At 42.2% G+C, this 13,954-nt stretch overlaps 1 protein-coding gene across 1 annotated transcript in view; it reads right to left on the bottom strand.

Annotated features, from left to right (window-relative positions):
* The window catches only part of LOC122814212 (ubiquitin carboxyl-terminal hydrolase isozyme L4-like), a 609,903-nt gene that overhangs the window by 576,504 nt on the left and 19,445 nt on the right, over positions 1-13,954 (bottom strand). Inside the window, exons 3-4 of the mRNA XM_044086813.1 lie at positions 13,460-13,588; positions 12,263-12,535 (exon numbers count right to left, since the gene is read on the bottom strand). Coding sequence (XP_043942748.1) covers positions 12,263-12,535; positions 13,460-13,588 — 402 coding nt within the window. The remainder of the gene's footprint in view (positions 1-12,262; positions 12,536-13,459; positions 13,589-13,954) is intronic.

Genomic DNA, 13,954 nt, shown 5'->3' with positions numbered 1-13,954 from the left:
TGTCGAATTGGCAGTAGCCCTAGCGGAATGAGGCCTAATCCCAGCTGGAACTTCCTTGCCATGATGGGAATAACAGAAAGCAATGCAGAACCCAATCCACTTAGAAATAGTTTGTGTTGACACAGGCTTGCCCTGAGAACTCAAAGCAAAAAGAAACAAATAACTGCTGAGACTGCCTGAACCCTTTAGTTCTGTCCAAATAATAACGCAACTGCCTGTGTACATCTAAAGTGTGCAAAATCTTTTCCCCTTTATTTTGGGGATTTGCATAAAAGGTAGGCAAATGAATAGTTTGGTTTAAAGCCACACTAGAAACCACTTTAGGCATAAAGGAAGGATTAGTACGTAAAGATACCCTATCCTTATGGAAAATTAAGAAAGGCTCAACTGCCATAAGGGCCTGCAACTCAGAAACCCTTCTTGCAGAGGTAATAGCCAACAAAAAAGCAGTCTTCCATGATAAAAACTTTAATTCAGCAGTAGCTGCAGGCTCAAAAGGTTGTAGAGTGAGTTTCTCCAACACAAAATTGAGATCCCAAGCAGGAGTAGGAGCTCTTCGTGGGGGTCTTATATTCTTTGCCCCTCTAAGAAATTGCTTGAACAAAGGATGAGAAAACAATGGTGGGTCACAATCATAGTGAGCCGAAATTGCTGCAGCATGAACCTTAATAGAAGAGAAAGACAAACCTTTGTCCAGTAACTCAGTAAGATATTGAAGAGCCACACTTAAATTAGGCTCAGAAATAAAATCCTTTGCTGCACTCCAAAATAAAAATCTCTTCCATTTTTCTGCGTACACTTTCCTTGTACTAGGCCTTCTAGCTTCCAAAATAACATTCAAAACTTGTTGTGGAAGTGGAGGCCCACTATGGTTCAAAACAGAATATGCCAGGCTGTTAGGTGCAGAGAGTGAAGCTTGACATTGAGCAAATGACTGTTCTCCTGAGACAACAGGTGTGGAATCGTAGGCAAAGGCCATGGAGGCTTCCATACCAGGCTCCTCAGTAATGGGTACCAATGCTGTCGAGGCCAATCTGGAGCTATTAAAATCATCCTTGGCTTGTCCTGTCTGGCCTTTAGTAGTACCTTTGGGAGGAGAGGCAGAGGCGGAAAGGCATACACATGAAGATTGCTCCAATTGAAAGAAAGAGCATCCACTCTCCAAGCTGTGGGATGAAACCTTTTTGTGCAAAACTTTGGCAGCTGGTGGTTTAGTGGGGAAGCGAACAGATCTATGTCTGGAGTTCCCCATGACACTGTCAATTTCTGAAATACATGAGGATCCAATTTCCACTCGTGGGGATCCATAATTTGTCTGCTCAACACATCTGCTAAGGAGTTCTGTGCTCCGGCAGAAACCTTGCCTGAAGATTTAGCTGTAAACTGAGAGCAGTCTCCCACAAAATCATCGCTTGCCTGCATAGAGGATAAGAATGTGTTCCGCCTTGCTTGTTGATGTACCACATGACAGTTGTGTTGTCTGTTAGAATCAACACCTGCCCTGGAAGAAGTAAATCCTTGAAAGCTATTAATGCAAATTGGACTGCTAACATCTCTTTCAAGTTGATATGTAGATGTTGTAGTCTGGCAGGCCACTTGTCTTGTATCCACTTTCCATCCAGATGAGCTCCCCAAGCTTTGTCTGAGGCATCTGTCGTTAGAATCTGACTCGCCTCTGGCCGGGTCACAGAGAGTCCCTTGTTTAGGTGACATTCCTGAGCCCACCACAAAAATTCCTTTTGAATGCAAGGTATTATTGGAATGACAGTGTCCAAATCCTGGCAGTGCTGTGTCCATACACTTTTGAGATACCATTGTAGCTTCCTCATATGCAGTTTGGCATTGGGAAGCACCAGAATACAAGATGCCATGAACCCTAAGGCTTGAAGGACTGTCCTTGCAGTCAGCCCGGACTGATGAGACAACTGATGAAAGTAAAGGGAAAGATTCTTTTGTTTGTCCGGGGTGAGAAAGGCCATCTGGGATGCTGTATTCAGTCTCACACCCAGAAAGCACATGTCTTGAGAGGGTACTAGACTGGACTTTATTTCGTTCACAGAATACCCCAGGCATCTTAGCACTGCTATCACATAATCCAAATGAAGAAGAAGCTCGTCCCTTCCTTGAGCCAGAATTAGGCAATCGTCCAAATAGGGATAAATCTGTATTCCTTTTAACCTGAGGAAAGCTATCACTGGAGCCAGAACCTTCGTGAACACTCTGGGCACAGTAGATAAGCCAAAGGGCAATGCAGAGAACTGATAATGAGAAGTCCCAGCTCGAAAACGCAGATACTTCCTGCAACTCAGTCTGATAGGAACATGAAGATAAGCCTCCTTGAGATCTAAAGTTACCATCCAATGATCTTTGCCCAGCAGAGGTAAAAGCTGCTGTAGCGTCAACATTTTGAACTTGGGAATGTCCAGATAAGTGTTGAGGATAGATAAGTCCAAAAATTGGTCTCCACGTGTTCCCTTTCTTTGGTACTAGGAACAGGCGAGAATAAAATCCTAGGCCCACTTCTGGCATAGGGACCGGCTGAATGGCCCCTAGCTGGAGTAACAGAGAAATGTGCTTGTGAGCCTCTATTCTTTGTGGAGGAGGAATGTCTGGCATGCCTTTGAAAGGAGGCAAGGTATGGAATAAAACCTGTAACCGTGGTGTATGATATCCAATACCCATCTGTCTTGGGTAATTAAACTCCAATTTTCTTTGAAAAGTGCCAACCTTCCTCCCAAAGGTGCTGCCAGACGGGAAGGCTCTGGCAGCTGAAAAGGTAGGTCATTGGGTCTGTTTACGAAAGGACTGACCCCTGCCCTCACCTGAAGACTGTGCAGGAGAACTCCCTGTTCTAGGCCTGAAAGAGCCCTGAGCTCTGCCCCTACCACGTCTAGATCTACCCCTAGACTGGGAATCATAAGAAGGATACATCCACCCCTTAGTAGGCCAATTTCTACTAAACTTTGGAGGCTGAACCTGCAAAAAATCTTTAACAGTCTGCATAGACTTAGCCTTGTCTTCCATTTTCTTTAAAACTGTCTCAACAGGAGAACCAAACAACACATCAGATTGTAAAGGAGCATCTAAAATCCTTGTTTTAACATGGTCAGATAAATTCTGATCCCTCAGCCAGGCGTGCCTGCGAAGAACTGAACCAGTGGCAGCCACCCTAGACGAGGCCTGTACAGCATCAAAACCACATTGCAAAGAATGCTTACCCACCTGTTCAGAAACATGTACTAAATCTTGCAACTCTTTACAATCAATACCTTCCGCAAGAGCATCAACCTTAGACTTCAATTGTGAAAGGAGATAGTTTTGGTATTTTAACATGTGAAACTGGCAATTCAAAGCCCTCATAGCTAGAGTGGAAGAAGTATAAACTTTCTTTCCCCATCTATCCAAAGCCTTGGCCTCCTTGTCTGAAGGAACCGGATTCTTGACAACAGAAGCCTTAACACCTTTAGGCCCCTGACTAACAGTTTCTGGGTCTGCCCTAGGACTCTTAAAGAGATACTTATGAGCTTCAGGCACCCTGTAATATCTATCCGGTTTAACAGGAGCAGGAGGCAAAGAATCAGGATTAAGAGAAGCCTCTGCAAAAACATCTTCCACAACATCTAAAACAGGAGGTATAGCCAAAGGCCTATGCTGGGGCAAAAACAAAAATTCCCTAAGCCTTTTCCTGGAATCAGAGAAGTCCTGACCTTCCCATTTAAAATGCTCCATCATAGAATGAAGAGTTTCTGAAAAAGAAAAATCCTCAGGAGGAGAAGCAGAAGGAGTAGAATCATCCACATCCGAGTCAGAATAAGGAGAATACTCCTGCAAGTCTTCAGTCAAGACTCTGAAACATCCCAAGCCTGCTCAAAACTCCCTGGCTCAGGCTCCACCCTAGGTCTCTTATCAGGAGGGGGCAAAGAACCCCTAATCAAAGTAATCAAATCTTCTGCCATTTTAAGCATATGCTTCTTGGGCACAGCACCTGAAGAACTAGGGGTGACACCAACAGAAGCTAAACCTGGCCTGCCCCTGGGAGAAGCCTTGGAAACAGAAGGAGAGGGCCTAACCACCCTAGGAAGGGAAGGGAGTATAGTAGCCTGAGAAGCCCCTTCAGCCTGACCTGCCTCCTGAGAGGCCACATCCTGCAATAACAAAGTCTCTCCCTGGGAACCCAATGAAACCTCCGGTGGAACCACCGGCTCCACCGACACCTCTAAAGAACCGGCGTCCGGTACAGACGGTTCTTCTAGCCTAGGCTTAACTGCTTTGTCCTTGCGCTTCTTCGAAGAAGCGGGCGTCGGAGCATCCGACGGCATTTTATAATTGCACCGCTTCCCAAAGACTAACCTGGCACAATCCAACCTTCTCTTTATAGTTATTGAATCTAGCACAAGAGCGACACCCAACCACGTCGTGCTCAGGCCCTAAGCAAGGAATACACAAAGCATGATAATCTCTATGCGGTATCTGTTTCCCACAAGAAATGCAATTATTCACTTTTTCTGACATCCGGTAAATCACTGAGGCAAGAAAAACTAAAATATTCCCCAACGGGTACTTAGCCAACTTTGAACTCGGTCTGAAACTTCGAAATCGAAAAATCTCAGAACGCCAACCGGCACTTGCAATGCTGCTTCTGCATCGGACCATGCGGCAAAAAAGACTGAGGATATGACGTCGGTCATGCGCATTTGTACCCTGACGTCCTGATGTCAGTCAAATGCACCTTGACCGACGTCAGCCTTATACTTTGATATTCGGGCCGACCGAGGACAGCGGACTACCCAAGTGTAAGGACTGCAGCAATGTGAGATGAAGAACATCAGCCAACCTTACTATCTTGATCTTGCTGACTTCTGGTGAATGTATCTTTGATGTTTGATCTACAGGTGGAACCATCATAAGGGACATTAACAAAGTACGACTTAAAAGTCTTCCCAAAGTCACAAAGCTGCATCCAGGTGAAATGCCCCTGCACTGGCCCAGTAATCAAGGAGCCTCAATCCTCACCACTAACATCAGTGAGGGACGTGCATATTGGGAGGATGACCAGTATACACACAGTAAAGTAAAATTTCCCTTAAGAGCACACAGAGATAGTCAGTCTGGGGCTGGTTTCTCCCTCTCTCCAGATCCCCATAAGGCTCCCCACTGGCACAGCTATAGGGTTAAGATCCCAGCTGAGTGATCAAGCCAAAACCTCCAGCACCCTCTCTGTCTAACCAGTGCTTCGTGTCCCTGCCCAAGTAGCTGACACACAGATTTGAATTATATGAAAACATACAGACACTCCTGGGGAAGGCTGTCACAGATTCACTAGCTATGCCTCTTTTTGCCTAGACTATAAGGTAGAAATCACTGCCACCAATCACTACTTATCAGCTACTAATAAGGCCCTTTCCAAAGGGTGCCCAATCTTACTGTATGATGTTACTGTTATCCAAATAGTAAATGTGACCAGAACTTTAAGGCTATTCCAGAGAGGCCTGTACAGTATCACCAAACACATATGCAAGTACTTTAAAAGCTTAAACATCTCTATACAAAACCAGCCACAATTAAAGGGTTTAAATATATTTAATAATAAATAAAAAACACAAGACAACATTCATTAACTCACAGTGACAGAGTTCAGAATCACAGGAAATATTTTAAAACAACATTGCAGAACAGTCTCACATAGATACAGAAATACAGAAAACATATAGGACTACTCTTGCTATATTCCTATCTCTAAGAGATACTATGCCCTAAATGTCTACTTAGAGAGCCAGGCAGCTATAGATGAGAAGTGCTGAAGAGATGTTTATATGTACAGAACAAAATACACAAAGCACAGACTCTCTCTCAGAGATGGCTCTTAAATTAATAATACTCATTTCTGCTGGGTTAGCTAGATGACATCACTATTTGACACTTGAAAATCTAGTTCCCAGGCTAAACAGATACCAACATAATTTAACAAGTCTCTGTCAAAAATACGTATCTCTCAGATGTACAGCTGCTAGGAATGCACAGAGCAATACAAAAACATGTTACATGCGAAACCTAGTAATTAGTTCCGTCTTCAAACAGAAAGAAACTCTAGCTGTAGACATTCTGTCTCTTAGATGAGATTAACCTTATACACATCATAAATCTCTCTACTTATTTTCTTAGAGTTTGCAAGTTAACTCTGTATATTCCAGCCTTTAACATCAACACATACATTTACATAGGCATGTAGTCTATATACATTTCTGCTCTTTTCAAGCAAGGTGCACTGCGATTACAATCTTGAAGCTCAGTATAGAACATATAGCTTTCTTACATTTCTAAAGCAAGCATACAAATCATATTACTTGCAGGGTGGAAAGCTGAGAGTTCACTGTTTTTTCAAGAGTGAATTGGTGAACTCGTTAGTCAAGTCTCTCTAGAATACTGTCAAACAAGCTAGATACTTCCACAAGCTAAGGGTGAAAGTCACTGACAGGCCCACTTCCCAAAACTGTCCATCGACCTGAACTATGTTAGGAGGATGTAAAAACTAGTTTTCTTCCAATGCTCGTCTGTTCATCCCCTAACAGAGAATCTAGGATGACACTAGTCCGGAACCAATGGCTTCCAACAATACCAACTCAGCTGGAGAAGGGTCTTGGGATGACCCATCTCCCTTCTTGGTTTCACTAACTCCAGGATGTCATCAAATGAGATGAGATCTTCAGAGAGGGAGCGAAGGGAACCCTCTTCTTCCTCCAAGTCAGTGTATTCAGTGAAAGACTTTCATGAGGAGCCTAGATGTTTCCGCTTGCATGCCCGTTTTCTGGGAACACCTTCTGGGGTGGTAATAGAAGCATCAGAATTGGGAAACTGATGAAGCAAACTTCCTCAAACCCTTGCTGCTAACTGCCCCTGTACAAATGGATGAAGAGGTGAAGAAGCAGAATGCAAAGGGGTTTGGGTGAAACCAAACTAGCTGAAACTACCTTGTCTTTGGAAGTTGCCAAAACCCTTTTGAATGCATCAAAATCTGAAGCTACTACTGGATCTGACAATTCCCTCCACTCCGAAGAGGAGATAGAAATACTGGCACCCAAGTGGATCTCTGATCCCCTTGGGGTTTCAGCCCTGGAAAGCTGGGAAGAGACAGCTCCAAGAATCTCAGTGTTGACCCACTCCCTTGGAGCTCAGCTCCGAAGCTTCGACTCCAAGCCTCATCTCAATTCAATGGTATTGGAGTTTAGAGACTGGGATGCAGTCCGTTTCAAGTATGCAAGAAGCTCCAGCAACAACAAAGGAGCTACAGTTCCAATCAGTTCCACTAAAACCAAAGCCAAGGGACTTTTGCATCAGAGGGTGAGATTGTCAAAACTCAGTACCTTCCTGGTGGACAGGTCCTGCATTCTAAGACATTTCCTCATCATCCTGTTGACATCAACCTCTGTACGACTTTTAGATGCTAGAGAGGATAAAGCTACTAAGATCAAGAATATTTTTTTCTTTTGAAGGATGGGCGACTGGAGTCTGGAACTCAATCCTAGCCCGTAATTGGCTCTAGAAGATGGAAATCAGAGCCGAGGGGTAGTCCGATATGATCTTCTGGGTACCTTTGGTCAGGACAAACTGATTTGGTCAATTCTTCACCAATTTTGAAGGAGACATGCTCCTTTCTTTTTCTCTTATATCTTCTTATTCTTTTTCCTGGGCCTTCAACTTTAACTTTTCTTTTTTGAAAGACAGATGAAAGTAATGGGGTAACCCCTGTCTGTGTCAGGAGCCCCTTTAAGAATAATTTGTATCTTCTAATCTGGAGGTATCCAGCACTGAAAACAGCAGAGGATGAACATTCTGTGTCTAGGTGAGCAGCACTGATACCATAGATACATGTGGAGTGTGGGTCCTGAGAAAATAACATCTATTAAGGAACAGTAGTGTAATACCACAATATAAAACCTTTTACATTAGTTAAAGAAAGGACTAGTAAAGAAAGGCCTAAACTCTACCCACAAACTACCAGCTATAACAATTTTTTTTTATTATTTTTAAACCAAGTTCTAGCTAGGGAGAAAAATCTATTAGAGGAAAAAGTAGTAAGAGTTGAAAACTCACAGTAAGAGAGGAGTGTTAACTATACAGAAATTCTACTTTTAAATCACCAAGAGCTCTCCACACATCCAAAACACTTGAGCGGCAAAAGAAATCTGAGAATACGAGATGCATCTTAGGGAATTACGGGTAGGGAAGGAGTCAGGGCTCTAGTTCTGATAAGCTTGGAGATTGGTGCCGAGGTGTGCCAACTAAGCAAACGAAACATGCCAAGGACCAAGCATTAATCAATAACTCCTGGGAATCCCATATATGATTTTTACAATGACCAGTTATTTTCATCATGGGTCGATTTACTTTTCTTCTATTCCATGTTACTGGACTAGAATGGTGCAGCGTTGTGAATTTTTGGCTAAAGAAATTAACCTGCTTGTTGAATTTATGGAAGTTATTCTAACCAACTTTTTATGTTTTCAACCAAGTAAAAGGGGTGGCAACGGGGTGCATCCCGGGGCCCTATTTATGCCATAGTTCTTGGAGCATGGGAAAAGAACTACGTTCTTAATTCCATTTTCTACAATGCTTTGTGATTTTTTATACTCTCTTTTTGGAGAATCGTTGCATTTTAGGGAAAATTTCACTTGACAACATATGAATTTTTTGAATAAAAAAAAAAAAAAGAGCATTTCTTTTTTACAATTCACTCACACCATTTCTAGCGAATTTATTCACTATTTGGATATTTTGGCTAAGGATAGAATGAACCATTGTTTGACTTCTAGTATAAATTTGCAGAGAGACATTTTCAAATTCCTGCTTACACTTCTCAAGCAATCATGCTTTTCATCAAAAGAGAAGTATTAAAGGGCAAATGGGCAGCACAAATGACTTCCAATTATAAAATGGAGTTCCCTGCACAAATTTAAATTGGCCAGATGTTTATTGAAAGGGGTTACTCCACTACATTAGTGACAGAAATTAAAAATGTGATTTTTGCAGGGTAGGAGTATCAAATATAAACCTATTTTGGGGGTTGATTTGGACACCCCAAAGGTAGTTGGAGCTAATCCTAATTTTACTTCTAACATGAATGTGATGGTATACAAATACATGTTAAAAAGATTATCAAACACCATTGGGATGCATTAAACACTTCCCAGAATTAGGTGACAACATTTCCATGCAACTCCCTTATTTATAAGAGGAAAGAAATGTTAAAGTGTTACTGAAAAGACCACTGGATAACGTTAATAACTGTGTTAGTGCCATAGCCAATGGTAATGAGGGGAAGAGAGCATGGGACACACTGAAATGTGGTATGTATAACCAGTGCTTACATTGTGGAAGAGAGTACCTTTTATCAAAGGGCTAAAGAAATGTTAATTTCCTTTTGGGCACGTCAACTGTAACAGCAAAAAGGTTATTTATCTAGTGTGCTGTTCATCTTAATACAGCATTTAATGTTGAAAAAATTGGGACGCATGCTTAGAAAAAGATTACATGAAAATAATTATATTATTATGCATAGAGTGGAGACTAATGTTTCATATAAGCATACAAGGAAAAGTGAAGCTTGTGTTTTTAAATGGGTGTGCTGTAACAGGTTCCTTTAAACCCTTTGAGTGGTCCATGGTCCATGGGAAATTAATACCAGGAGCTTTTTTTGGCAGCTAAAGTTGGATGCTAGTACTGCCCCTGATTTAAACTAGCACCTCTCCATTTCCAGTGTTTTAAAATTACATGCCACTAGATTGTAAACAAGATAAAAATCAATAATATTGTATGAAGTTTGTTTTTTTTAATATCACTGTTTAATGGCTTGTTTGCCTGGTCAGGGGGCTGATTGGTTGATTACACACTTCCAGTCACACCCACCTGGTTATTTACATAGCTTGAGAATGTTGTATATTTATTTTATTTTTATTTAACATTTGTTGACCGGGAAAGTCCGACTAGGTTCCACAGAGCCTGTTTTCAGCGGAGGCCCGGGGAGAAATGCTCCAGATGCATGTCTTTGGAATGTGGGAGGAAACCCACGCAAACACAGGGAGAACATGCAAACTCCACACAGAAGGCACCCCAGCCGAGAAACGAACCGGAGAACCTCTTGCTGTGGGGCAACAACGTTAACCGCTGCACCATGAAATCTCAAATTCTGGTAGACAAATATGCACAGTAAAATATCTAATTAGGATATCTTCCCTTGGTCCTTCATGTGCTTCTTTTGCTTGTACAAAAGTTACACATTTGACCACTATCCTTCATACAATCAGCCAAGAGTTCCGTGTCTGAAGCATTCTCATAGCAAACAATATCTAGGGTAATTCAGTACACAGAGGAGCCTCAGCCTTGGACCCAAAAGTCCTGTAGGAGTGGCCACTCGGATCACAATGAATGGAAGAGATACCAGATCAATGAAGTGAAGATCTAGGACAGGCTTTCCACATGGGTGAGTTAGGAGGATTCCGAGGGATATCAGATACAGAGATTTCTCCAGCAGAGGAGTGCCAAAGCAGGGGGAACCACAGCTGCCAAAGCTAGGCTGAGCCTAAAAGAATGACCCTCAGCTTGCTCGGTCTTGCTTTCTGGGCAAACTTTGAGATAAGTGGAAATAAGGAAAATAAGGAAAGTTTAACAGTCATCCTGCAAGACATTTCTGACCACCCTGGAAAGGGGAATTAGGGAGATGGAGGAAAAAAAAAAAAAAAAAAAGGCATTGCGTTTTGTATGACAGGGATGTAAAAAGGTCACTGTAAGGTTTCCTCCAACAATGGAAGGGTCTCTATGCAGCTGACAAGCTGAAGGACTAGTCAAGTGGTGTCAGAAGATAACTGAGCATTCCACTACAAAACTGGCATCCCCGGGAAAGTGACTGGTGGACAAAGCCCATTCCCTTACCCTCACTACTCAATGACAGATGGGATAAGAAATTAAGTTCCTCCCTGCCACAGCCATGATGTTTATATGAATGGCAACTGCATCATGAAGAGGGATTCTTGAAAGGACTGCAGCATGAGGAGGACCACCCTTATCTCTAGGATACATATATGTGCAAAATTAGCCTCCAACTTTAACCATACACCTTGGATTTTTTTGACAATGCCTCCTGACACTACAGCAGAGGTATTCATGATGAGAGCACCTGTAGAAGACAGGAAGTGAAATGAGCAGCTCACAGTACGGCTGGAATTATATAGCTAGCACTGCTACTACGTTCTGCATGCCTTTTGAAATTTTAACTTGGAAAATACTAGATTTTGCCTCAGATTATAGGACTATACAGCGGATCTTATTTGTTAAACATTTGTTTACCGGGAAAGTCAGACTTTTGAACAAACCAATTTTCAGAGGTGGCCCAGGGAGAAACACGTCTCTAATGTGGACGGAAACCAAAGCACCCAGAGGAAGCCTACATGAATGCAGGGAGGACATGAAAAAGGCGGCACCCCAGCTGAGAATCGAACAGGAGAGCCTCTTGCTATGAGGCGACAACGATAACTGCTGCACCACTGTGCCATTCAATAAGGTATGAAGAATCATCTATAGCACTGCTGAAGCCATGAAAGCTACTGCCCTGAGGCAATCAACTGGTGTGACTGTTGGGAGACTGTAGCAACTCAATTATAGCAGAATAAAAGGATTGTACATGATCCAGGGGAAGACGCCCCTTGCTGGAGTGTCCATGGCACATCTAATGAATAAGAGAATCTGTATCCTCTGGTTCTAGAGAATTATTTTTGCTTTTGTGTAGGCATCCTTTCTGGAAGTTACCACAGTCATAGTTGGCTGCTCTCCCGTCTTGTAGTCACAGCAGCATCACAGCTAACATGGACTCTTGTATGTAATAAAAGCTGTGGTATGTAATAAACCTGTGTTCTGGACTGAAACTTCACACCTACGGTACTGAAAGTTTCCCCTTCTTTTTATATCTTCGATTTTTTTTTCTTAACAGTTGGTCCAAAAACAGCAGCCTTCTCAAAACAGGTAACAGAGCACGATGCTAAAAAACAGAGACTCCATTCCTGATGCAGCATCAGAAATGTCACACATTTTCTCTCAAGTCCAAATTCAGTGGCAGAATGACTACAGAAGGAGCAAAATGACTAGGTAGAGAATAGAGGATATTCGGGATGACGTTTTATCTCCTCAGCTCAACCTCAAAGACAATATTTTATCTTGTGTATTGAATCCAAGTGAAAAAGTAGCCACCACTATAAACAGTGTCTCAAAATACCTGCTGGAGAAGTGAGGATTGGTGGCCTATTCCACCATGTGTTTTAGTAAGTACATCAGAAGGAATTTTTGGAAGACTAGCATCTATCTCTCTCTGTATATTTTCTGATGATGCCCTCTTCTTGTTCACATCCTTCTCTTCAGGTATATGGTCAGAAGAACCTGACTCAGTCCAGGCTACTGAAGAGGATGACTGCTGAGTAGTAGCAGAGAAAGGAGCTCCTTCCAGTATAGACACTTCACTATGCAACAACTTTAAGTCTGTTCTTTCCACCTCTCAAAAGTTCTTGAAATAAAAAAGCGAGACAAATATCATGATTTTGATTCGCATGTTCCACCCCAAAACAGACTACAGAAAATGGCTGGGACCAATGCGAACTTCAGAGCTTCCTGGAGGTCTGGCCATTCACATCTGCCAGGAAGGGGTTCAGTTTATGCCCGACCCTTGTTACGTCGTCCTTCTCTTTTGAGCACTCATGGTTCATCTGAGGAGCAGACATGCAATGGGGATATATGGCTAATTACCCCACCTCCTCAGCATCTCAGCCTTGTGGCTGTGCTATCTGTCCCCACCCCTTTTGGCACCCACACCTAGTGTGAAGTCCACAACTTCCACACAGAATGGTCACAGGAGACATCCACAGAATAACTCGCACTCCAGGGATGGAAACTCAGCTGTCAGTGCCTCTAAAAATCAGATCCAGGCCACCCGGGCTGTAGTCAGGGCTTTATCCCTCTCTGCCACCAGAGCACATTTAATTTTTATTTGTGGATCACTGTTCACTCTGGTCATTTACAGAAAAAAAAAAAAAAAAACTTCAAAGGGGGGGATATCAAAGGATGTAAAACAACCAGTTTCAATGTTTTCAGAATCCCAGTCCAAAGTTTCCCCAAGTTGTATCATGCTGACAGCACTCACTCCATAAAAATAAAAGATGTCAAATGAAAGTACACAAAATTAACTAGAAGCAATTTTACCTACTTGTTTACGTTCATAAAATAAAAGGCTGTCATGATACAGTCAAGTAATCAAAAATTCACACAAACTGAAGCAGAAACATGCTAAAACACAAACATTAAACAAAATTGTCTGTTCACTTAAAATCCTCAAATATAATTGCTTTAAGATTATCATTATACTCCAGCTTTGTGAGCTTTTACAAATCCACCCCCAAGGACTTGTAGAGTTTAAGTTTACCTTCTCTGTAACTGGGAACAGTAAAAGAACTGCACAAACAGGTTTTGGAACCATATCTAGGAGTTCAGGATCCATCCCATAAACATCACCAAACTGCCAGCTGGGACACACACCCAACTGTTTAAGAAACTGCAAAGAAAAGAAAATTGTAAAACTTTAGCCACAGAATTATTCAGATAAACAAATTCATATTCACCGATTCAGATATACATTAATAAATCAAGTTTTTTTTTTATGGACTGCATGAAACAGCCCCCAAACATTTCAGTGATTTAAAGTAATGGTTTCTACAACAAACTGTAAAAGCTCAGCCTTACTTGCACACGGAAAGACATCCATAGCTAGTACCACTGACTGTTATAATGTCAGCGTTAAGAGTGCGCTCTCTCAGTCTAGAAGAGAGAGCAGGAGCTGCTAGTGCAGCTTATTACAACTGCATCACTGGCAGTAACTGCAGCACAGGTCTCAGCAGACAAAGCTTCTGCCTCAAAGCTC

This window comes from Protopterus annectens, chromosome 10.part0 (genome assembly GCF_019279795.1).
Source record: "Protopterus annectens isolate FY-2018-M chromosome 10.part0, PAN1.0, whole genome shotgun sequence".
NCBI lineage: Eukaryota > Metazoa > Chordata > Ceratodontiformes > Protopteridae > Protopterus > Protopterus annectens.
The sequence above is the reverse complement of the archived record's forward strand: the minus strand, read 5'-3'. Positions and strand labels throughout refer to the sequence as shown.